The sequence below is a fragment of the Phoenix dactylifera genome, chromosome 14, assembly GCF_009389715.1.
Source record: "Phoenix dactylifera cultivar Barhee BC4 chromosome 14, palm_55x_up_171113_PBpolish2nd_filt_p, whole genome shotgun sequence".
NCBI lineage: Eukaryota > Viridiplantae > Streptophyta > Magnoliopsida > Arecales > Arecaceae > Phoenix > Phoenix dactylifera.
In genome coordinates, this window is record NC_052405.1 from 1227107 (window position 1) to 1249669 (window position 22563).

The window sequence follows — 22563 nt, forward strand, 5'->3', positions numbered from 1 at the left end:
GCTTGGATAAAATGATCCGCGGTTTGGACGACGGGGACGACTTAGATGTATATGAGAGCTATATAAAATCTACGTGGGATTGAAGTTTTGAAGTGAGCTGTTTTATCGCATGCTATGACTCACTTATAAATGTTTATTAATTATTACATATTAGTATAGATATTGTGACTCCGATATCACAAATCCATTAAAAAAACATAATTTAAATTTTGAAATATAAAACAAAATCAACCTAATACCCGATCGAGATCTAACAGCCACGATGTCGTCATGGGTAAAGGACTACCTGTGATGCCCGCAATGTTCGTGGCGACGTATGTCGGCCATCCGAGTCCCAGGCCCTGGCTGGTCGGCAACGGCAAAGGATGGTTGGGAGATATTAAATAAAAGTTGATGACCGGTTTAATGACAATCTTGAGTTTGTCAACACCACTCGTTTGACCTGGGGAAAAGATATTAGGCTGATATCTAATCATAAAATTGCAAATGCATTTGAACCATTCAAAAATTTAGGACTTCTCATTCTCTAGAAGATATCATGTTGTTATGATAAGAAGATATTGCAACTGAAAGCCCATATGACAACCTTGGTTTTCGATGATAAAATGCTAAGCGGCCAAAATTCAATTGCAAAGAGCATTGGTCGCTTGGACCTCCAAGTATATACCATGACCTGGTTTTGTGGGCAATGGCTTGGTCTACCATGGAGCATGAGTTTTAGTCTGGAAAGAGTGGAAATAGTCTCTTTTAGTCTCAAAAGGAGAAAAATATAGGTCTCATAAAAAGAAAGCAAGATGATAGGACAAAGAGAATATGCAAATATATAAGATTTTACTTAAAATAGACACATTCATATTCAAAATTAAGAAATATTTAGTTGTATAATTTTAAAAGATGAAAATATGAAGTTGCAAAACTATATTTATAATAGACATATTCAATTCAAGAAAAAAGAAATCAAAAAAGTTTGGGGAAAAAGTGAAATTTTTATTGCACCATCCTATAACCTAATATTAGAAAACCAATATTCATTAATTACAAATGTAAGACTATGAACTGTATCATATTAAAAGTTCAAAAAGGAGGATGCATAGAGGAAAGAGGTTAATTTATAAGATTTATAAAAAAAATATAAAAATCATGAATTATTGAATAATTTTGTATTTTCATGCATCAAAGAATAGCTCATAGAATTATTTTTCCAATAAAAAAGTGAATCATTCAAAATTCATTAATAACTCATGTCTCCGTTTGCCTCAATATTTCAAAAGGTACTATAACAATCTCTAGGTTTCAGTGAGCTCCAAATAAATGCTTTTATGTTTTTTAAGTGAGTTTTCTCTTCCAAGATGGAACATCTCTTAATTAACCTTTAAGTAGAATTCTCCTTCGTAGGTATAGAAAAGAAACTGTAGTTCAAATACTAATCTATCTAACTTCTGGTTTTCCTTTAAAATAGATTATACATAATAATTTAGAACCCTTGGCCACTGATCTTGAAATCTAGAAATGAAAAAAAAGGAAAAAAAATACTTGCACCTCTCTTTACCTTTTGCATGCGTGGTCTTAGAGTTATCAAGATAAAGAAAAAAATAAAGCACATGCAACCCTACCTAACAAAAATAAAAAACTATGTTTAAATATATAACAGTATATGCAATATATGCGCATCGAATGTACTGAACTTTGGTGACTCGATATTAATGCTACATTATGCGTTTTATGTTACTGCGGGCGTCGGCAATAGCATTCACACGCCTTGACGGACCACAAGATTAGAAAGGTCAAAAGAAACGAGGGCCCACCACGCTCAAGCAAGTCTTCCCTTATCATCTATTAACAACATATAAAATAAATCTGATTTGCTTAGCCACTAATTAACTAATTTTTATATAAAAACTGAAAAACGCGTCAGATCCGTGATCCCCGCAAATCAGGACGGTCCATCCGTCCCGGTCCCATCACCTCCCCTCTTATATATACCCCCTCCCTACCCTTCCCTCGTTACCATATACCATCACCACAGCCTAATTTAAGCAATCGATCACCGATGTCGGAGGAGAAGCACCACCACCACCACCTCTTCCACCACCAGAAGGAGGAGGAAAAGCCCGTGGAGTCGGTGGAGTACTCGGAGAAGCACCACAAGCACAAGGAGCATCTCGGCGAGATGGGCGCGGCAGCCGCCGGCGCCTTCGCTCTGGTATTATTCATCTCACATCTTAACTTGTTCCCGCAGAGCACCATACCATTCTTCTTCTTGTCTTGTGGGTTGTGTTATTGATCATCGGGTACAGAGGAAGATTTATAAAATCTAGACTGGTATTCGTCATGCTTGACATGTATCCACGACTCCTGGGGTCCACCAAAAGAAGGAAAGATGATAATGTTATAACGGAAATAACGGGCCTTTTTTGTTATTATTTGGTATAATAGAAAATGAAAGATGATAATGTTAAGAAAACAACACTGTTCTTAATTTGGTTATAATTATTTTTTGTTTTTTAAGCTTCACTTTATCCATATCAAAATCTAGAGATCGATTGGTAATTAAACATTGTGATTTTGTTTGTGATTTTATCACAACCAATGTTTCAGTATGAGAAGCATGAGGCCAAGAAGGATCCGGAGCATGCACACAAGCATAAGATAGAGGAGGAGGTGGCTGCGGCCATGGCGGTGGGCAGCGGAGGGTATGCCTTCCATGAGCACCATGAGAAGAAGGAAGCCAAGGAGGAAGCTGAGGAATCTCATGGGAAGAAGCATCATCACCTCTTCTAGAGTGGATGGAACTTTTCTTTCCCTATATCTATGTATCTTCCCATTCTGTTTCTATATTATGTAAGCGTGACATGGTTTGACATGGTGTTTAGGGTGATGTATTTGGGTCTGACAGCCTGACACCTAAATAAGTGCCGGTTTGTTCTGGCCTTGTCGTGTAGGCTCTTTATATTTTGGTGGCGTGAAGTTGCTCTGTTTATATTTGGATGCATTTTTATTCTTGAAGATTTCCTTTCCTTTTCAAAGTTTTTTGTAATGGGTTTTTGTATTAAAACTGAGACGGTGCTCTGCTTTAGTAACGACACCATGACCTCACTGTTTGGAGATTTTTAGAAGTTAATGATTTTTTTTTTTTTTTGGTAATAATCGGGTGGGCTTCCGGCCCCCTTTCCTTTTTTGTTTAAAAAAAGTCACAAAAGATAATGTGATAGAGCATCTTCTAATTTGGTATATGCCAAATCCCTTGGCCCCCACTTAGTTTCCAGGTCATCAGTCCGGGAATAGTGATCTTGATAAAACAAATATAGAATAGTCGACAAAACCTTCATGAAAATGTGTTAGATTACTGATGTCATAACATCAACATCTAACTCTTTCAAGAGGCTTAAAGAAAAATAATTATTGGGGGAAAAATGAGTTGTCTCGAAATACATAGATACATGACCATCACGTGCCTGAGAGGGTCCGACCTGAAGGCGTGCAGCCAGGCCCGACGTCTGACCAGACGCTCGACTCCGAGACGCACCACCCAAGCACTAGACCTCGACATCCTCGACCTCGGAAGCCCGACCATACCATCCACCCGCTGCGGTCACATCCTCCTGCAGCTCAACTAGGGGCCATGCCCTGCAACCACCGTCAACAATTAATGCACATGGCCTCTGCTGATCTCCGGTTCACTCAACAATTAAGGCGCATGGCTTCTACTGATCTCCGGTTCACTCAACAATTAATGCCATCTATGGACCTCAAGCTCTCCACGGTAGATAGTTGAACTACTTTGGCACGTCTGATCAGCCACGACGACTCACTGACTCCGGCCTGATCTCCCACGGTAATACATTAATTCACACGATCGTACTCAATCATGACGGTAACCCGTTCGCCCTGTCGCATCGCAGGTACATCTATACCTCTCTATAAAAGAAAAACCACTCACCCTTGTAAGGGGTTGGACTCTGAGATCTTAAAAAGCACTCTCTCTCCCTCCTTCTTCACATCAGCCCCCTCTGACTTAAGCATCGGAGGACCGGCGCCGGAAATCCCGGCCACCGGCTTTTTGCAGGTCTTTCGGAGGACGCCGCTCGTCGACGGACCGCCACCTCCCATCTTATGCCAGAGCTCCTCCTTCTGAGCCGACGGCCGCCCCCGGATCTAAATTCCAGCAACAATAATATATATATATATATATATATATGAGAAAAATATCAGGTAGCAATATTGGTTGTGGATGCATTGCTTGGCGTGACGTCTTTGAATGTTTGACGACCGTTCATCTTCTCGATTGGATGACGTGGTGGCCGTCGGGATGTGTTTTTTTTTTATTTTTTTCCCGGTGAACGTGCGGCCAGTTTTACGCGTTGCAAACGCGCACCAGGATCCCGACTCGATCTTCGCGTTCGCATGCGTAATTGATGGGATGCAATGCCCTTTGCATGCCCGTCCTTTTGGTTGAAGCAACCATCATTATCCGGCAAGGGCAAATGCATTGAAATGGCTCCACCATGATCAATGAGATCGAACGTAGTGGGTGGCGAATGATGCGATCTGAAAAGAAAATAGAACGGGAGAAGATTCAAACTCTTTTACTTGAGCTTTTATTTTTTTGGACCCAGAACGTCTCTTTATTTATTTCCACAGCAACGAGTAGACTTATTGAAGTTCATATTCAAAAGATATGCAAGTGAAGCTACTTGCAGGCCAGGACTCGTTGCTATCAGCAAAACATGCATTCCATCCATTCCGACCTGCAGCCGATGCAGGTTATTGACCTCATAATTGTTGCCTTTGCCTACACGATGGGGTAAATTTACTAATTACTGGTCGTTGGAGAAACTTCTGTGGTGCAGTATATATGGATGAACAACTAAGAAATCTAAATAATATTTTTGCTTCCTTCGAATAACAGTTGTAGCTCAAGATTCCTGGTCTAGTGTCCTTTTTCTTTGTTAGCTTGGTCGAATACTTTAATTTATTCATTATCTTTTTTATTTCCTTCTTTTATTGTTGGGAAAAAAGGACCTCCTACTATTGGGCTATTTCATAGGTGCCAGTAGGGCTGTCAACGGGCCGAGCTGCTCGGGCTCGGCTCGGGCCCGGCTCGGTAAAAGCCCGGCTCGAGCTCGGCTCGTTAGTTAAACGAGCCCGAGCCCGAGCCCAAAATGAGGCCCGTTTAAATCTGAGCCCGAGCCCGAGCTCGAGCGAGCCCAAACGAGCCCAAAAGAGGGCTCCAAAATCGAATTGGATTGGTTTGGGTTCGGACTTAGCCCGTTAACCCAAACCCAATCTGTTAATTAGTCCCACCTCCTCTTTTTTTTTATTTTTCTTCTCCATTCTTCTGAGTTCTGGGTTTCTCCAGAAGCGTCCGGCCCCTCCGGGCGTCCCTCCCCTCCTCCCCTCCGGGCGTCCCTCCCCTCCCCTCTCGCCTTCCTCCTCCGCCGCCGATGCCGAGCTCGGTTCCGGAGGTTTCGATCGGAGACTGGATAGGGTTGTCCCTCCCCCTCTTTCTTCTCCGTTTCTCCCTCTCTCTTTTCCCCTCTTTGCCGACTCCTCCACCGGCGATGGCGGCGAGACTGCGACAGAGGAGGGAAGTCCCTCGCACGGGAGGGTCGGGCCGCGGCCGGCAACGCTCGCGGCCGAGCCCGCGGCGCCCGTGGCGTCCTCGGCCGTGCCTGCAGCCGAAGCCCGTGCCGGCGGTGCTCGCGGCAGAAGCCGGCGGCCGCCGCATGCGACGAGGTGAGTCATTCTTCTCTCTTTTTTTATTTCTTTCTTTCTATCCTTCTTTCTTCTCTTCTTCTTCTTTTCTTTCTTTCCTTCCTTCATTCTTCTCCGACGAACCGTCGGAACCGAGCTCGGCTGGTGGCTGCTCGTTCTTCTCTCCGACGGTCGACGGAGACAGGGACGAGGATGGGGATGGGGCGGGCTCGGGCTCGGGCTCGGGCTCGGGCTCGCCGCTCGGGCTCGGGCTCGGGCAAACGAGCTTCACGAGCCCAAGCCCGAGCCCGAGCTGTGCCGCCCGAGCCCGAGCCCAATACTGGGCTCGGTACCGAGCCCGAGCCGGGGAGTTGGTGAAACGAGCCGAGCCGAGCCTGCGGAGGCTCGGGCTCAGCTCGGCTCGTTAACAGCCCTAGGTGCCAGCATGGTTTGTCTCAGTCTGAAACTTTTGACTCAGCGTATTTTTTCCACAAAAGAGTGGAAAAAATACATCAAATTTTTTTTAAAAAAATAAAAGAAAAGACAAGCAATCTATTTCATTTGAGAACTTGCTAACATCGATGCAAAGAGCGACGGCTTTCACTTTGACATACATACAGCTTCAAAGTTCAAAGGAACAACACCTAATGGCAAATTCCCGATCTCTTTTGCTCCATATTCTAAAACAGTACAGAGAAATTATAAATTTGAAGGAAAATGACGCTACTTCTTTTTTTAAAAAAGGTTTCAGGTTTGGACTGTGGATAGAAATTTTCATCGAAGAGCTCTAGAGGCATTTACATAAAACCTGAGAATCAGAGATCACCATATAATCGAATGCCTGACTAGGGACCTCAAAATAATAATACTGCCATGACTTGTTCCATGTAAAGTTCAGCAAATTCTACTAACTTTATAAGAAAAATAAGAATTTCGGAAAATAACTAAAAAATTATTTAGGGACTTAAGAAATAATTTTTTACTATATTTCATGTTTGGGAGTCTTTAGCTGTGTGTAGCATATATAGCTGCTGGCTAAAGGGTAGATAACTTGAAGTTATCCAATTTAATCGCTCAGTACACCTAAAATATGGTGGATAAGCTTGTTTATCAAAGGAGCAAAAGGGTACTGGAGTTATCAGGTATCCACACTCAGGCTATATGAAAGGGAGTTATTAAACCTTGAAGAATTTAACATCATCCATATTTGCATTAACAACCTTGAAGGATTGAAGCATACTGGAGTGCAAATCCTAGAAATATTAATAAATGAAGAAGAACAAGGGAGCAGTTGGAGAAGGCGCAATAACACGATAAAAACGTAGAAAGGTAGAAAAATTTTTGGCCTCTAATAAATTAACCCTTAGGCTTCTGTAGTTTCAGGAATCTCGCTATCAGCCATCAGTGTCAGGAGCCAGGGCTGGAGGATACGTGGCCTGGTATTGCATTCACGGGTTCATAAAGCACGGAGCTGACTAAAACTAAGGGTGACTAGAGAAAGTATACTTCCCATGGATGTAGCTTTGGTCATTTGTTTCAAATGGTTAGCAGCCAGCTATCATTAGTTTATAGACTTTCGGCGGCTACTTCATAGATCGAAACTAGCTACAATATTTAATTTGTTTGTCTAATTAATTGGAAATCTTTAATGCCACTGAACTAACAATCCGCTGCTCTTCTACCTACAAATGTGCGTCTAAAAACAGAATTACAGCTCCTACTTCTTGGAATCCTGGTGGATGGGTTTCAAGGTGCTGAAGTTACCTGACTGAACTGGAAGCATGGAAGCCCCTCTGTTTAAGTCTAAGCTGGGAAATGATGTTTGTGATGTTAATATTGTTCGTCTCATGTTTAGCTGCATCAGGAAATGAACAATAGATGAAGGAACGCAATGATCTGCAATGACATATTCAGTTAAACTCCAATTAAAAAACTAAAATTTTGTGTGTATATGTGTGTGTATATCTGTTGGGAGAAAAATGGATTGTCCCAAAACACGTGGATATGCATCGCCGGCACGTGACGACGGGCGCAATGGCGGCAATTGTCGAGGCGTCCGACCTCAAAGGTGCCCGATCTCAGAGCTCACAGCCTTGCGGCCTTGATCTCAGCTAAGCTAAGCCCAATCGGCCTTAAGTCCGAAGAAGACCCAGTTAAAGGATGAAGCAAACCTCTCCTTCTCATCCGGGATCTAATCCTGCGATCTCCGCCTGAGCGATTGTCAGCAATTAAATGCGCACGATCTCCACGGACCTCCCGCCTGCCCAAAATTTCAGGCCATCTACGACAACTCATTGACGGGGGGACTTCTGACTTTGACTTCTACATACAATGTACTCTCTCTTTTTATCCACGAAAGCCTCCTTCTGACTTAAGCATCGAAGGGCCGGCGCCGGAAACCCTGGCCACCGGCTTCTTGCAGATACTCCGGAGGACGCAGCTCGCCAACGCACCACCTTCAGGAGCTTCTCTTTCTCAGCCAGTGGTCACCCCCGAGTCCAGTTTCCAACAACAATATCCATATATATTAGTCTGATTCAGTCTGTTCTCCTTTATCTTGGTTAGCTTTGTTAAGTTGACTAGTACACTGCTCGGCTTTTTTTTTTTCTTTCTAATTTTTCTAGTTGTAAATTAGGCCTGACATCATTGGCCATCTGAAGGTCTTAACATATATAATCTATGGCCTTGTTTTAAGATTATAATCTATTATCTGCAATATTTTCGAGAGCATGCAATGCCGAGACAATACATAACTTTTCCATTCCTTCTACTGAATTATCAATAGGTTTCTTAGCAAGGCCGTCAGGTATTACTGCAACCTTGTCATGAGTGTAAGTGTTTGTACTCAAAGCCAAGTTTCCCAGCAGGTGATTGAAATGGATTTCTCCAGTTATGTGAGTGCAGCGGGATTTAAAGAGTCCAAGAATGCTACCGCAAGCTCAGAATTTCAATTTTGAGGTGCTGATTTCCTTCTTAAAAACTCTGTAGCTTCTTATCCTTCAGGGAGCCTCCAAACAAATTGTATCGACTCTTACAGATAATCCTACACTTCTCCTCAAAAACTATTTACTCTCTTAACTTCTCAGAAGTTTTACTTTTGTTTGTTAATTCCTTGTTCTACTGACCAGATTCATTGGAAGATATATAAGCTTCAAATCATCTCAGGAAGACAAACGGTCAAAATTCGCAAGCGCCACACCTGCGCCACCCTTGAACCGAGCAGCCTCGAACAAGGCTGATGGGATTTCAGTCGCAGATGAAAGGGAACGTTCGCATCCTATCGAGGTAATTACTCTATGAGGCATTTACACTTTGATAAGACATCTCCATGCAGCAACATGCCAGGAGCGATGAAGTCAAGATCTCTCCGGTTCAGTTCCTCTTTATTCCCGTTTCTGTGATGTCGTCCAGGGCGATGTGCAGGGGTGGAAACACCCAAATCCACTCCCTCTCCATCGTAGTACGTACCTTCCATTCTATGACTCCCTATGTGCACATATCTCAATTTATATAATAAACTTTCATGGGGAAAGTATCTTACTTCCTCCATTTTACCTCCAAAAAAAAAAATCATCTCTTGTAGTTAATCATTTCTGATAATTTCTAGGCAAGTTTTTTTACCTCATGGATTCTAGCAGAACTGCTGATATTCTACACTAATCAAAACCGACACATGTTATAATGTATAGCAAGCATTGAAAGTGAAGATGTTGATCTCTCGAAGTTGATTAACATTTTATTGTTGCTGTAAATTAGTATAATGCCAATATAAGTTGGTCCCTAATTTCTGACCATGTCAAGTTTTAAGTGACCCTGCTAAATTCCAAGGAGGACCGACAGAGAAGGGCCATGGATTTTCTAAGGGTAAAAAGCCGAGCGTCACGCTCCTTTCAAGGCCCCCCGAGCGGAAAGCAGCCGCCGTGCAATCCCAATCAACCCGACGGAGCAGAAAACCTCTTTGTGCTAAGTTACGCTTGGCAGAATACCGAAGGGACTCCATGGACGGCATCCAAGGATTTGGCTGCAGCTGCAATTAAAGAGTATACTAATAATGATGTATTTGGTGAATCTAACACATGATCTAATAACAAACCATTTTAACGTAATATTTTAATTAATTGATAATCTTGGTTGAATATTTTCCAAAACATGTGGTCGCAATCAAACAGAGCGAGTCTCTACGTTTTTGCACTGAAGTCAGCACAAGAAAACTTAATATTTCTGACGATAATAAACTTTTGTCGTTTTGAGAAATCAGAAGAAGGAAAAACCTCTCGCCTAAACAACATTATTAGGTAGAAGGAAGCACCTTCTTCCTCACATTAAGAAATGATAGGAGTACCATCAAGACTACGTCATTAAACAAATTTTAACTACATGCGGTCCCTGTTTCTTGACCATAAGGTGCTCACGAGCATCTTCCAAATGGTGCACTCAATGTGGCCAATGCTTCACCCCCGGCAAATCCCTCCTATATATATATATATATATCCCCCTAGAAACATTCCTCACCATTGCATAACACAGGGCCCTTTAGAAAGCACAAAGAATGGCTTTCTCCTCTTGGTTTCTCTTGGCATTCTTGGTTTCCTTTTGCCTTCTCAAGGATGCCCATCGCTTCTCTAATGGTGATCCCACTGACGGTTTCACAGCCGTCCCATTAACTGAAAGGAACTTTGACATGGAAAAACCATATGACATACCTCTTGAAGAACGGTACAGCTTTGTCAATGGAGTTAGGAGGATGTGGGTGTATTCCTCCGACAAGCCCCTCCGGCCGGATAGCAAGACAAAGCCTCGAACCGAGATTCGTATTCGTGTATGAATGTTCTCTCTCTCTCTCTCCCTCTCTCTCCTCAAAACAAATAACAGTGTCAGATTTCTTGACATCAATAGTTCTTGAACTTTGTCGCAGGGTTATGATTACTCATCTGGAACATGGCAATTTGAAGGCTACGGCTATGTGCCAAATGGCACTTCTGGGACGAATATTATGCAAATCCACCGATCAACATACCCAGCTACTACGCTGATGCTGAGGGTCTATGGTGGTCTTCTTACAAACTATGTATGGACAGTAGTGGAGCCTTACGTCTATGATAGATGGATGAGGGTAAATGTGATACATGACGTGGATGCCAATAAGCTGACAGTCTTCATCGATGGCGTTCAAAAGTTGGAGGCGGAGGGCAATGGACCAGGCACATTCAATTTCAAGTGTGGAGTTTACACCCAGAATTACTCGACTTACTCCATGGAATCCAGGTGGAGAGACATAAGGATCCTTAAGAAAAATGAGTGAGGTAGCTTTTGTAATAGAGCTAGCTATCATAATCCTAGTAATTACCAAATGTTATCAACAAAGGTAATATTAAGAGTGCCAAGGAACTTGAATGAAGCAATATTTGTAATGGAGCCATGATTCTAACGGTACCATGTATGCAATACCAAATTATATCAAGAGGCACCAATCGGTGTAATATTATATCAAATGCTTACAAATTAAGTGCTCGTTCTGTAGTTGAAGAAAAATTTTATGGTTTTAAAGAAACTGGTCTGGATCATTCTTCTCAAAAATAAGGAGGAACAAAATCAGATTTAGGACGGCTACGACCATATAGATGAGAAAGAGTAAAATATGACCAAATTATGATCTTATGTAGGGAGAGATAGGCCTTCACACGAAACCTAAGAATTAGAGACTTGTTGGAATATAAACCATCAAGTTTAGAGGCCAAAATATATATATAGAAAAAAAAATCAATATTCTATACTACACTTGCTTATGCTTGTGAATTAGGGTAACTAAGTAAACATCTAATTAGGGACTCTAGAGTCCACTTCTCTTGGTTGAGACTGCTTCAAGATCCCTATATATATATATAAATTTGAAAGTAGTATCCCAGGAGCTTTGAACTTGTCAAAGGTTAAACTAGACCCGATATATAATTTTCACGAGTTTCAATGATGATCAGATCCCAAAAGGACGGGGACCTCCATCTCTCCCTTCCCATCTCCCTCCTCCTCTCCTTGCCTTCTTCTCCTCGAATCCATCGCGGCTCTCTCTCTCTCTCTCTCTCAACTTATGAAATAATTTCACGTAAGTTCCTGAGAGAAACAATAGCACTACCTTCGTTCTCCTCCGTCTCTCCCCCGTCTTCTTGAAATCACGGCGACCACCCCTCTCCCCAAATACAAAATGTGGCAAGATCTGCCATGGGGTTGAAAGCAATGGCGTAGAATGTCTTGGTGACATCCTCAACGCCCGACCCACCTTGATGCGAGTCTGGTCGATCGAAGTGCAAGTCATGAGAAGTGATGTGAGTGGGGTGGTTAAATGTTGCAATTGAACCAAAAGAAACCAACCAGATTAGTCCATGGCTAGGTCTTTAAACTAAAGGCTTTATTTAGACTTTATTAAAAAAAAAAAAGATATAAGACTCCACATAAAAAAGAATAAGTGATTTGAAGGCCTCCACGAAGCAAAATTAGGTCCAATTGTTGCTGAGAAAGGGGAGGTCAAGTCCGGCACTATTGATTAAAACGTTCATAGGAACATCTTCATGTTTAAAAATTTATGGATCATAATAATGTACTAAGATGGTGCAACAAAAAATATGGTTATGTCTGCCATCATAGCGTTTCTTCTACCATCCAAGGATGGTTGATACGACGATTGTGAAGCAGACCCAGGAAGTTGGATTCAAAACAATCCCACATACCGACAGATGGAACATGACAAAGGCAGCAGTTAAGCAGCAGCAAATGCAGCATCAGAATTGTAGCACAAATGAGGATATAATAAACAAAGAGTGCTATTGAGTTAACCCTTAGGTCAACAGTAGTGTTAAGAGGACGTAGGGATTCGTGTCGTGGTCATGGTTTCATAGATTACAGATGTAAATAAATTAGGTGCGTCTCTTTCTTAAGAAAGTGTTCGTGTTGTTAAATGTTAACTGAACCTCCAAGTAGTTAAATTGTTTGTTCCTAATGGTCATTTCTCGCCTCTAATTAGCTTATAGCATTTATGCTGCCGGCCGTTGCATTACATCAGGGACTACGTTGTATACTCATCTTATTTCTCCAATTGAATATTTGTAATGCCACTAGTTAATTTGCAAACAATCTTTTGTTTGAAATCTCGTTGCAGTCATTCGACTCATTCCATTATTTTATAACAACTTATAGAAGGTAGCTTTACCAAAAAAAACAAGAATTTTTATATGGCCTGCGCTTAGAAATCGACTGCATGCAGAAGAGATTCTTGCTGAAAAAGGATGACATGTTAGTGAGGGATGTGTGCTGTGTGGAAAAAGAACCAAAACGATCTCCCAACTACTAATTGGATGCCTATTTGCCCGTAGTTTATGGACAATAATTAAAGTGCAGCTAAATTTGAGAGGATGACGTACCGGCACTAGTGATCTATGGACCAAATAGAGAAATAGAAAAATCCAACAACCAATGAGAAGAGTTGCAGATTAGTTGATTACTGCTATCTGTTGAAAAATATGGAAGGAGTAAAATACTCGATTTTTTTTAAAAAAATCAAGTTTTATCTATTGTGTTTTGCAGAAAATTTTGTCAAACTTTCTTCAGCTGAAAGTACCTATGTTTCAAAGAAGCTGCTGGATTCTCATCAAAAACTTTGGAATAATCTCACAACATTGGCGCCGCACATTGAGAGACATTGAATTACCTTTTTAGAAGAATGCTGACTCACATCAGGATATAGAGTTTATATAGTTGCACACTGAAGATACAGAGATCTTTGAGATTGTTCAGCTTGTTGAATAGTTTAACAAGTCTACTTATTACAAGCCATTATTTTTTGTAAAAGATTTTTATTGCTCTTTTGTGTTTTTCTTTCTTACAAATCCTTTATAAATAGTTTATGTAAACTTCTCTTTTCTAATAAAAGCCGGGTGGCTTTGCCTCCTTCTTCATCCAAAAAAAAAAACTCATTCTAGTAATTTTTTTATTAATCATTTTGCAGAATTATATATGAATCAGAAAGTGGTAAAAAGAAATTCAAGCTGTCAACCTTGAAGACTCTTAAAATGCTAACAAACAGAAACCTAGAATGTCAAGCAACTAGTATTATGTATGGAGTTATGGTTACAACTTTCAATGGAGCTAATCAGCACATGAGATCAGAATTATAATTAGAGAACCGGCGTTCCAACAACTCCATTTTAAAATCTAAGCAAGGGTCCCGGGTTCCAACATAAGAGCTTAATCCTTTGTCTATATAAAGTGAATGTATGAGGATTGCCTGTTTCCAAGTTGGGCTCTTTTGCTCTTTTGTGCTTGCATAGAAGAGAAAGATGAGTTCTTACTTAGCTCTTTTAGTAGTACCAGTGTTCTTGGTGGTTCTTCAATTCCATGGCCATATGGCTGTGGAGGCATGGCCACCTGACCCAACTTATGGTTTTATCTCCCTCCCTCTCAACAACTCCAACTTTGACATCCAGAAGCCATATGACTTGCCTGTAAGCGAGCGATACAGCTTCATCAATGGTATCCACAAGCTCTGGGTCCTGTCCACCGACAAGCCCCACTCCCTGATGAGCCACACTGCTCCTCGCACTGAGATTCGGATACAAGTATGTGCACAAAGTCTTAACACGTTGCTTCCGCTCTTTTTTGTTAGTTCCTCAAGGTTAAACTCATTCTTAACAAGTACACTCGCATGGGAAATTTATCTCCTCATACTTATTTGGTTCGCGAAAACCCTTTTTCTCACTGAAATATTTTTCTTAGAAAGCTAATGCTTGAGTATATAATATCTGAGAAAGTAGTTTTACATATTTGGCTGACTATGAGAAAGTGACATGTTTCAGAGTAGCTATATTTGGTTGTGCATCTACTTGCTTAGAAATTTATAAAATTTTTCTGAGAAAGTAGGCTCTTAATAAAAGGTGGACCTTATCTATTCCATTTAAAAGCTTAAGCATCCTTTTGGGAAAAAAATTATCCTACTTTCTGGTCGATGAGAATTAGACTTTTGCATGTCCCAAATAGATTTTTCTTTCTCATAAAATGTGAGAATTTTATTTCTTTAAAAAATTTACTTTTTTATCTCTCTTTTTAAAATGTCAATCAAATATGAGATATTTCTCTAATTTTTCTACACTTCTTTTCATCCTCTTTCCTTTTGTTGTAAATAATCCTAGTTAGTAACTTGCTGCAGCCTTGATCTTAAGGTCAAGCAGCTCAAGTGGGTCAAACCAACGGACCATCCAGCTATAACTCAATGAATTCACAATTACATTTTAGGCTATTTGCATTTTGTTCTGCAGCAAAAATATTATTTGCACCAGTATAATACTAAACCATTTCAGATGGAGCTGCTGTATCCAAGACTTGCTAATCTGATCATATTCTTGATTATTTTTCTCTCCAAGGGTTATGACTACTCTTCTGGAGTTTGGCAATTTGAAGGCCGGGCATGCTTATGTCCCAAGCGGAACATCCGGTGTGTGCATCATGCAAGTTTTTGGAGCAAATCGGACGGCTACAACTCTAATGCTGAGAGTCTACAATGGTGCACTCATGTACTACAGGTCCCAGGTCATAGTTGATGATATCTATGGCAGATGGTTTTAAGTTAAAGTGTGATCCATGATATATATCGGTGCGAAGCTGGTTAAGGTTTTCATCGATGGGGCGCTGAAGTTAGTCGTGAATGACCGTGGAGGGGCCTCGCATTACTTCAAGTATGGTGTCTACGCCCAGAATGACAGCTCCTACTTCATGGAATCCCAATGGAAGCATATCAAAGTCCTGAAGTTACCTGATTGAACTGGGAGCATGGGAGCCACTTCATTGAGAAGACAATGGTTGTGATGTGAGAATGGCTTCTCTCGAGTGTAGCTTCATCATGCAATGTGAAAATAATTGAAGCAAAGGGATGCAGTGATATGCGAATTTTATTCCATCAAAGAACTATAGCCTTGTGGAAGATTCTAGCTAGTTTAGTCTCATCCTCCTTGTTTAATTAGCTATTATGTCTACACTTGTTTATTATGCGGCCCTTCCTCTTCGCTGTTGTGTTGAAAGAAGTGGTTTCATTATTGGATGTTACTATAAAGGTCTTAAATAAAGGAGAGAATAGATCTTGTCCACAGCAAAGCCACTTAACAAGGTATCACTGTATCGATTAGTTGGGCCATGATATTTTGATCTATGATATCGGAAGGAGCAACGCTAAGACATTTTGTGGCTATAATTTCAATTCTTTCAGAAAATGGCCTACAAAAAATTGCAGTTTGCTCTCAATGCTGATGTGGATTATAGGTGCTTATGTGGTTTTGTAATTTGCCATGCTGTGTTTAGTCAATGCAAGTGAATAAGAAATTTATTATCGTTATTATTTGAGGTAATTAAAAGATCTTTCTTGATGGAATTAGGAGGTGAAACTGCCCCCAGGCTTTTATTATGTATAATTTGAGTGTATAACAACCCAAACCTCACCCAAAATGGCTACCCAATGAATAACCTCCCGTAATCCATTCAAATCTAATCATAAACATGACGATCGGCTTGTGGTCAGCCTAGTGGATCCGTGCTGCAGTGTCCCCTAGTCTACATAGATTATGGGCCGGAACTGCTTTGTAACAACTCAAGACCTCACCCAAAATAACTAGCTGGAAGATATTATTTGGGTTCCTTGATCCTGTATAAATACCCAAGATCTATCTAGCGAATAACTGATGTGGGACTAAATATACGCTCACACTGATCCTCACAATTGGACTGCACCAATGACTGTGAAGTCTACCCCAAAAGTTGTGGTGGTCATCTTCAGCTTTGTTGGAACAGATATGCTCCAAATATGAAACGAGTGAACGATCTTCTGAAGTACCACAAATTCGAGCCACTCTTTCTGAGAAACAACCTGGCATTCCTCTATCTCCAGATTTCAGAACGGATAGCTGCAAACAGTTGGTCTCCTGTTCTCTTGGCCAAAGAAGACTTTCAATCCTCCAGCCGGTCAAGAGATCATGCAGATTGGTGGGCTGTCCTTTCAATTTGAGTTGGATCTTACCACACGCCACGGGCGTTGAAAGTCCCCTTTTTTTTCTTTTATTTCTTGCTCTTTTTTTTTCTTTAAGGACATGGAAAGTCTAGTTAAGGTGGCTTTTGCCTTCCGGCAACTGGAGCACAAACTTAGGGAGAATCCAAAAAAAAAAACAGGGGCTACCACCAACTACTTTCTTAGTTAGAAATTTTGCAAAAAAAAAATCCATTTTATTTAATTTTTTTTATTAGAAACAGTCTGTTTTGAAATTTTTGAGACCTCTATTTTTGATGATGGATGCATCTATAATACAATTTAGCGCATGCATGTTAGTCATGGATGCATTTATGGTACGAGTAAAGAAACATGATAAAATGAGCTTATAAGTTATTCTGAGGGCAGGGGCATTATGGTTTATTAAAGTTGAAAAGGGTACAATAAAGCAGTTTTTTTTTTCCTAAATAAAATTTCCTTCTTAACTTTGTTTGACATCAGTACTTCACAAAATGATACCCCAACTCCTAACCATGGAACTTTGAATTAAAAAAAATGCAACTAATTGTCTTTTTTGGTTTTTTCTCCTTCTTTTTGCTTTTTTTTTTAACCTCCATTTTCTTACAAGCTCTTTATGAATTCAAGATTAGATTAAAGAAAGGGAAAACATTATTTTCCTTCTCTACCGAAACGAGCAGTGGAAATCCGGCCTTCCAGTTTCACTGTCTTTCCCACTCAAAGGAGGCTAAAACTCTAATCGAGTTCTGTTTCACTTTATCCGCTTTCCTCCCATTTCCTTGTAACCGAGCAGCCTGCCGGCCACTTTACGTTATTTAAAAAAAGCCAGCGTCTCATAACATGCATGAGAAGGGAAGCCTCAAACCTGCCTTCAAAGAAAATTCCAGCTACGTGCGAGCCCTCCTTGTTGACTACTAGGCACTTGCAAAGCGTATTCCAAACGGTGCGGCATCTAATCGGCAGCTCTTCTCCCTCCAAAATCTCTCTTATATATTCCCCTTGCTCCTTCCTAACCTTTGCACCAGAGTCTATTCATCCCTTCAGAGAGTGTTAAGAATGGCTACATCCTCTTGGTTTCTTCTGTCTTTCTTGGCTTCCTCGTGCCTTCTCATGGATGGCCATCTCTTCTGCAACGCTGATCCCACCGATGGTTTCACTGCTGTTCAGTTAACAGAACATAATTTTGAGATGCAGAAGCCATACAATCTACCTCTAGAAGACCGTTACAGCGATATCAATGGAGTTCATAGGATGTGGGTATATTCGACCGACAAGCCGCTTCGACCTGATAGCACTACCAAGCCTCGCACCGAGATTCGAATTCGGGTAATGGCTGAATGCTCTCTCACCACAAATAAACCAATTAACTAGGATCAGAAGTCTGCAGTACTACAAAGTGTCACTCTGAAGTCATCACCTGAATTTTACAAGGTGAGTAGTTCTTAGAGTGTATCTTCTCATCTCTTGAGCTTTGTTGCAGGGCTATGACTACTCATCTGGAGTGTGGCAATTTGAAGGATATGGTTTTGTTCCAAATGGCACCACCGGCACATCGATCATGCAGATCCACCGATCAGATGGTCCAGCTACTGTATTGATGCTGAAGGTCTATGATGGTCAGCTTAAATTCGACTCGCAGACATTGGTGGAGTCCAATATCTACAATAGGTGGATGAGGGTAAATGTGGTGCATGATGTGGATGCTAATAAGCTGACGGTCTTCATCGATGGTGTTCAGAAGCTGGAGGTGGAGGGCAATGGATCGAGCACGTTTGATTTCAAGTGTGGGGTTTACACCCAGACTGATCCGAGTAACTACATGGAATCAAGGTGGAGGGATATAAGAGTCCTGAAGAAGAATGAGTGAAATAGCTCCCATAACAGAGAGATCAGATTGATCTTAGTAACTGGGTGCAGTCAAATGGAGTTTATATTAGAGCCCCTAAGAAACTTGAGTGAACAAGTACCTGTAATAGACCTATGGTTCCAGAGATCTGGTGTATGCCATACCAAGTAATATGAAGCAGAGTCAGTTAGTTCAAAATTATATCAAGTGCTTATATATCAATGGCTCAAGCATCTATTTTCTTGAGCCCTTGTCCTGCAGAGAACTTTTAAAAGTTGAAAAAACAAAAATACAGAAACATGCCAAATTTTGCGATTTAGGATCATAAATAACTAGATAAGTAGGCATCTATTTAGGAACTTGAAATACTTTTTTCGTAAATCTTTCATTTAAAAATTTCAAACTTTTTGCAATCTCTATTAGGAATCAAAGCTCAAACTTGCAATGATGCAGTCATAATGTGGAATTTTTAACTTAGAAATTTGGACTAATAATTACTTTCATATAGGGAGAGAAAAATATTTTTTTCTCCACTTATTTCACAGACAAATCGAAACTGTTTGTCATCATTATGTGAAATTTTGAACTTAGGAAGTATAAAGTAATCAAATGATTAAACTAGAAATCTATTAATACATTTGTAATTAATTTAATTGCGATCAAAAAATCAATTAGAGTCCATGGCTCTTCATCTTTCACTTGTTCCTCTACTTTTTCTCAACCTTTTATGGTGACTGCTATTCTTAAAATCAGGAATTGTTTACAGCTATCTCTAGACCGCATCATCAACCATCATGCTCTACTTTGGTCTTTGAGATTTAGCGACTCTACAACCATCCGAAATCTAAGGAGGCATGGTTTATTAACCATCTATTTAGAAACTTATAAATAATTTTTGCTAAAATTTTTGATTGCTAACTACATATGTGGTCTTGGAACATAAGGTTAACAAATAGTATATTGTTTATTTAAGGATCTCAATATTTTATTTTTACCGTGCTCCATAGTCTGCACTTCTAGCTCCATTTCTAGAGAACCTTTTATGAAACTTGCGAGTTAGAAACTGTTTAATAGAAAACAACGAATTAGGGAGTCAAGTTCAATTTTGTCCAATACAATGCGGGACTGAAAGGTCGGCTATATCTGCGCATTGGTACAACCAGGGATGTTAATATAATTTTTTTTATGGTCCCGTCTTCTTTTCGCGCTTGCCCTCGCCCTTTCTTTCTTTGAAATCTCAAATCCATCAACGCCAGCCCTTTCCTAATCCGAAGTATCCTCCAATGGCGCCCCAAGAACTCCGATCTTGGAGCTCGGAGCTCGACCCAGCGGCGCCTCCGCCAGACCTCTGCCGCGGTGGCCCCCAAAAAAATCTGCGATCACGAGTGCAATCTTTATCAAAGGCTCGGTTCTTGCCTGTCATTAAGATTTTGTCTTCCAACCGAATGCTGAAATGGTGTAGCATTCGCCATCCTCTACCCAGGTCAGTCACCCGATCGCTTTCCCCTCTTTTTATCATAAATGAAATCATTTATCATGACGAGTTCCTCCCGAATCTGAAATTTCTGAAGTAGATTTTGGGGATCGACGTGTGATCTTTGTTGTTATGAAATTTCATGCCCTTGGCGTGTGTTTCAAAGGAAATCTAGAATTTCTGTATCGAAAATAAAAGGAAATATCGAATTTGTTGTTTGCTTTGTCTTGATAAATTCGACTTTGGGTGTAGCGTAAGCAAAATAGTTGTTGGAAAATTAGGAAGAGCTATGAGTATTATAGGAGATAACTTTGTTATTATGATTAGTATGAAAAGTTTCAACAACAGTTTCGGATGTTCTGAACATAAGAATTTTAGGTCGGAGTTGATCTTTGCTTGTCTATGATACCCCTTGATATAAGGGGATGAAAATTTTGAAAAATTCTTTATGGTGGTGTATTTGACTGGTTCTATGAATGGTATCAGCTTTGGAACAGAGTCTCACGTTAAGAGTCTGAATTGTTTGGAAGGATACCTATGATTAATGTCTAAGATGCAATTTATGTCAGACACCATCCGAATTACTTTAGCGACAAAAACCAACAGGAGTACACCATTGACATAACAACAGTTGCATAACACTTATCAATACCAACAAGATATATCTCATATATTATGGGTCACTGTATAGACCCTGGACATTCTTAGACATCTGTCTGCAATCCAGGTAGATGAGGTAAAGAGTGAATACGTAAATCCAGTAGAAAGCATGTTGCTTGGAGATCAAACCATGATACAGATTGGCTTCTGGGGAGTGAGGGCGGGGCTGGAGATCAAACCACGACACAGATTGGCTTCTGGAGATTGAGGGCGGGGCTGGTGGCTACAAAAGCCCTAACAAGTCAACGTATTAACACTCTTAAACAATAAGCGATCAATCTTACCTCACAAGGATAAGTAGCTCCAAGGAAGAACCTCATTCCCACAATCTTATCTGCTATTTCACCATCATTCAGCTTGCCCGTTCAGTTGTTGGTTTACTTTAGGAATGCGGGAGAACTTCTTCAACAGCTATAACTTTGAGTTCAGTTCATTTTTCAGTGATCAGTAGATGGAGAAATTCTATCCATCCCTCTAAACCTTGAGAGAGGTGCACTAGTTTAGAGGCCACCAAGAAGTGTATTAGGTCTAACAGTTGTTGACAAATGGTTGTCAAGTCCAGTGCAATCAATTCAAAAGTTCATAACCGCATTCATCTTCAAAGGTTCCTAAGTTATCGTATCCTGCAATCATGTGATAGAAAATTAGATGTGGAAATTGATAGAGCACCAGAGACAATGGTCATGACTGCTCTTTACATAGATATATTTTACATAAAGGTGTTATTATGAGTTATGATACATTGTTGTGTTATAGATGCCCAACTTTTCTCCATCAAATTACTTATGCCGCAGAAATTTCCTTGATCACTAATACCCTAGCTCTATTGATTGTAACCAGGCACAAGCAGACATGCTCTTGGAGCTCCTCGACCTGTTGCTTAAACACTTGACTCCTCCTCTTAAGCTCCTTCATCACCTCCTGAAGAGGAAACTTATCCTCCCTCCTCTCCAGGCAAAACCTTATCATTGCTTTATAGTGCTCGACCTCATTATAAAGACTAGCAACCAGCTGGCTCATAGTGTCAAAATCCCTGTTCAAAATATAAGTCCCTTTTGCTGCCGCATCAAGTTGATCATCAAGTTTCCTCAGAAACTTACTCTGAAAGTATTTCAGGTTTGAAAACTTCTTTTTCAGATGAAGTGGGGATAGACCCATGAGGGCAGGTCCCATAAGAAACCCAGAGAGAGAGTGCACTGCTATAACAATGGCTACCAGTCCAACCACTCCACAAACCACTGTTAAGGAAATCCCAGACACCTTCTTGATGCACTCTATTAGTTTGATCCTCCTTGCCACTTTACTTCTCTTCAATTTAAGGTGGTGCAATATAGAGGAGTACTGGTCGTGGATTAGTTTGAAATCTTGTTGACTTGGATTGGGGAATGGATTACTCAGAAGAGCAAATGAATCAAGTTCCGAGATTGTGGACTTCATGCCTGCAGGGGAGTGATCACTAAAGTTTTTAAGTATTCTCTGGATACGTTGGTAGTGGGAATGAGTCTCATTGATGCTTCTTAAGAGGTGTCCACATATTCTTGAGGCTTCAGCACTGGTTTCGAAGTAGCTAGAGATCAGGAGTTTGAGATCTGATTGTGCTTTTGTGAAGATCGGTGCTTCCAGAAGGGAGGGTATGGCATCTTGATCTGGCTTGAGAAGTGTTTCCATGGCGTAGTTATTGGACTTTGGAGTGTCTGAATGTTCATTTGCAAGTAATTGTGCTTTAGTGGTGAGTTCAACATAGGATTGCGTTCGTAAGGCATTGAGGTACTCCTTATTGACACTTATGCTTTTGTCAATGGCTGAAAATTTCTCTCCATCTAATAGTAAAAAAACAGGAAGATAGAAAGTCAT

The 22563-nt window shown here is 40.6% G+C and overlaps 5 protein-coding genes across 5 annotated transcripts; 4 read left to right on the forward strand and 1 right to left on the reverse strand.

The window, feature by feature from the left end:
- Positions 1 to 1985: 1985 nt before the first annotated feature.
- On the forward strand, positions 1986 to 3083 carry LOC103701225 (abscisic stress-ripening protein 1-like). Its single transcript, XM_008783214.4, has 2 exons — positions 1986 to 2203; positions 2599 to 3083. The coding sequence occupies exons 1-2, from the start codon at positions 2051 to 2053 to the stop codon at positions 2779 to 2781; spliced, it is 336 nt and encodes a 111-aa protein (XP_008781436.2). The 5' UTR covers positions 1986 to 2050; the 3' UTR covers positions 2782 to 3083.
- Positions 3084 to 10184: 7101 nt separating this feature from the next.
- On the forward strand, positions 10185 to 11165 carry LOC103701382 (citrate-binding protein-like). Its single transcript, XM_008783419.3, has 2 exons — positions 10185 to 10513; positions 10610 to 11165. The coding sequence occupies exons 1-2, from the start codon at positions 10244 to 10246 to the stop codon at positions 10994 to 10996; spliced, it is 657 nt and encodes a 218-aa protein (XP_008781641.2). The 5' UTR covers positions 10185 to 10243; the 3' UTR covers positions 10997 to 11165.
- A 2922-nt stretch (positions 11166 to 14087) lies between these two features.
- Positions 14088 to 15498, forward strand: LOC103701381 (citrate-binding protein-like). The gene is made up of 3 exons (XM_039133909.1): positions 14088 to 14300; positions 14997 to 15251; positions 15340 to 15498. Exons 1-3 carry the CDS (start codon positions 14088 to 14090, stop codon positions 15496 to 15498), a joined length of 627 nt encoding a protein of 208 aa, XP_038989837.1.
- Positions 15499 to 17675: 2177 nt separating this feature from the next.
- LOC103701222 (citrate-binding protein-like) lies at positions 17676 to 18793 on the forward strand. The gene is made up of 2 exons (XM_008783212.3): positions 17676 to 18055; positions 18210 to 18793. Exons 1-2 carry the CDS (start codon positions 17786 to 17788, stop codon positions 18594 to 18596), a joined length of 657 nt encoding a protein of 218 aa, XP_008781434.1. The 5' UTR covers positions 17676 to 17785; the 3' UTR covers positions 18597 to 18793.
- Positions 18794 to 21492: 2699 nt separating this feature from the next.
- On the reverse strand, positions 21493 to 22563 carry LOC103701380 (UPF0496 protein At1g20180-like). The gene has a single exon (XM_008783418.2). It carries the CDS (start codon positions 22561 to 22563, stop codon positions 21493 to 21495), a length of 1071 nt encoding a protein of 356 aa, XP_008781640.2.

Coding starts and splice junctions, on each gene's coding strand:
- LOC103701382 (XM_008783419.3), top strand. CDS start 10,244: ATGGCTTTCTCCTCTTGGTTTCTCTTGGCATTCTTGGTTTCCTTTTGC. Junction 10,514..10,609: donor GAACCGAGATTCGTATTCGT/GTATGAATGTTC, acceptor ACTTTGTCGCAG/GGTTATGATTACTCATCTGG.
- LOC103701225 (XM_008783214.4), top strand. CDS start 2,051: ATGTCGGAGGAGAAGCACCACCACCACCACCTCTTCCACCACCAGAAG. Junction 2,204..2,598: donor CCGCCGGCGCCTTCGCTCTG/GTATTATTCATC, acceptor CCAATGTTTCAG/TATGAGAAGCATGAGGCCAA.
- LOC103701380 (XM_008783418.2), bottom strand. CDS start 22,563: ATGACTTTCTATCTTCCTGTTTTTTTACTATTAGATGGAGAGAAATTT.
- LOC103701381 (XM_039133909.1), top strand. CDS start 14,088: ATGGCTGTGGAGGCATGGCCACCTGACCCAACTTATGGTTTTATCTCC. Junction 14,301..14,996: donor GCACTGAGATTCGGATACAA/GTATGTGCACAA, acceptor TTTGTTCTGCAG/CAAAAATATTATTTGCACCA. Junction 15,252..15,339: donor GTCTACAATGGTGCACTCAT/GTACTACAGGTC, acceptor ATCGGTGCGAAG/CTGGTTAAGGTTTTCATCGA.
- LOC103701222 (XM_008783212.3), top strand. CDS start 17,786: ATGGCTACATCCTCTTGGTTTCTTCTGTCTTTCTTGGCTTCCTCGTGC. Junction 18,056..18,209: donor GCACCGAGATTCGAATTCGG/GTAATGGCTGAA, acceptor GCTTTGTTGCAG/GGCTATGACTACTCATCTGG.